This window comes from Penaeus monodon, chromosome 6 (assembly GCF_015228065.2).
Source record: "Penaeus monodon isolate SGIC_2016 chromosome 6, NSTDA_Pmon_1, whole genome shotgun sequence".
NCBI lineage: Eukaryota > Metazoa > Arthropoda > Malacostraca > Decapoda > Penaeidae > Penaeus > Penaeus monodon.
In genome coordinates this window covers 27,289,909-27,292,430 of record NC_051391.1, presented here as the reverse complement: position 1 = coordinate 27,292,430, position 2,522 = coordinate 27,289,909, and the positions used below count along the sequence as shown (strand labels likewise).

Below are 2,522 nucleotides of genomic sequence, written 5' to 3'. Positions count from 1 at the left end.
CACACACACACACACACACACAACACAAACCCCCACACACAAAAAAAAAAAAAAAAAAAAACACAATATATATATATATATATAATATTATAAATATTATATATAAAGTATATATTTTTTTATAATATATAATTTATATATTAAAAAAAAAATTGTATTATATTTTGTATAAATTTGTAATAACACAAAAATAAAATAAAAAAACCCCAACAAACAAAACCCAAAAAAAAAAAAAAAAAAAAAAAAAAAAAATCACACACCCACACCCCAAAAAACCCCAAAACCACCAACACATTTTTTATATGTATATAATGTAAAAATTATAATATAAATTTCATATATAAAATATATAAATTTTAATTAATATTTGAAATTTTAATATATTATGATATAAATATAATATATTATTTTAATATATAAATATTATATATATATATATATATATAATATATATATTATATATATATATATTATATATATATACATATACATGGTTGAGTCTGTTTTTTTGTGTATATGTGTGTGTGTGTGACCTTGTATCATCTTTTTCCGTCGAAGAAGCAATGTTTAAAGGGCAAACGTTTCTAAGATGATGATTCTGAAGTCACTTCATAGCTTCAAGTGCATCCTGAGTACTTCTACAAGTACCATTTAAACAAAATACATGTTATAAGTTAAGGAATGGAAATTAATACATGACAGAGATGTGTATTATGCATTTGAAGTTTCAGCCTCTTAGGATAATCGGAAGTGGTTTAGAGGAAACCTTTAATGAACACCCCTCGTACACACACACACATATCTATCTATCTATATATATTATACATATATGTACATATATATATATATATATATATATATATATATATATATATATATATATATATATATATACATTATATAAGTATTTATATTTACACGAATACATACATACACACACACACACACACACACACACACATATATATATATATAAAATATATATATATATATATATATATATATATATATATATATATATTTATATATATCTGTGGCCTCCCCAGGTGGGGGCGTCGGCGCGCGGTGCAACTGGCTTCCCTGACAAACGCCCTAGCGGTGATCGCGACAGTCTTTTCGCCTTCCTACCTGCTGGTGCTGGTCATGCGCGTCCTGGCGGGCATCACCATGACCAGCATGGTCATCTCGGGTTGGAGCCTCTGTAAGTCGGGAAGGCCTGTGGCGCCGTGACATGTGCGGGAAATCTTCCATCTATTCTTCACATGGACGTAGATGCAGTAATAAGTAGGCTTAGAGATACAGCTACACAGACCAGTTGCATAATAAAACTAAGTCTGTTTTCATGCAGACCAGTGACAAAACTATGTCAATTCCCGTTGGAGCAAAGTGACCCTCTTCTTTTTCTTTCCTCAGCTCTTGAGTGCTGCCCTTGCAAATACCGTGGTTTGCTGGGGATGTTGCTCGGCCTGCCGTACTCGGTGTCTGTGATCTGCTGTGCCGGAATAGCCTACCTGATCCGCACTTGGCAGTTCGTCTTCCTGATTGGCGCAAGCCCTGTGCTAATCCTGCTCCCCATTAGCTTGTGAGCATATTAGACTATTTATAAATACATAATGCATGTCACATGGCTGTTAAACGAAATGTATATATGTATACACAAACATACATATATATACACACATATATACATACACACACACACACACACACGCACGCACGCACGCACGCACACACACACACACACACACACACACACACACACATGCGCATGTACACAGACACACACACACAAACATACAAATATATATGAATATATATATCTAAATCTATCTATCTGTATATATATACATACATTATATATATATATATATATATATATATATATATATATATATATATATACATTTATATATTCACACACACACACAACACAGACCACACCACCACACCACACACCACCACACACACGCATAATGTATGTATATATACATATATACTATATATATGTATATATATATATATATATATACATACATATTCATATGTATATATATAATATATATACACACATATTCACACACACACGCACATGCGCACTCACACACACACACACACACACACACACACACACACACACACACACACACGCACACATGCACACACACACAAAGGCACACACATTCACACAGACAAATATATAAATGTATATCTATATCTATTTATCTATGTATATATTCACACACACACACACATATATATATATATAACATCAACATCATCAAGGGGCTAACGCCGATGGGGCACATGGCCGTATCCACCCTTTGCTTCCAGCCACGAGGGTTCCTCATTTCGAGTCTCCAGGCAGGCCCTCGGCCCATCTCTACCTCCTCGTGACAAGTCTGGTCGAGCTGCCCAAGCCATGACCTCCCAGGTTGTCCCACGGGCCTCCTCCTCCCAGACTTGTCTTCCAGAGAGACAACCTGATGGGCAAGGTCATCCACAGGGAAACGAGCAAAGTGCCC

General features: G+C 34.4%; 1 protein-coding gene across 1 annotated transcript; it reads left to right on the top strand.

The window, feature by feature from the left end:
• The first annotated feature begins 1,049 nt into the window (after positions 1–1,049).
• Positions 1,050–1,621, top strand: LOC119573762 (solute carrier family 22 member 20-like). The gene is made up of 2 exons (XM_037920866.1): positions 1,050–1,201; positions 1,414–1,621. The coding sequence occupies exons 1-2, from the start codon at positions 1,144–1,146 to the stop codon at positions 1,584–1,586; spliced, it is 231 nt and encodes a 76-aa protein (XP_037776794.1). The 5' UTR covers positions 1,050–1,143; the 3' UTR covers positions 1,587–1,621.
• Positions 1,622–2,522: the final 901 nt, after the last annotated feature.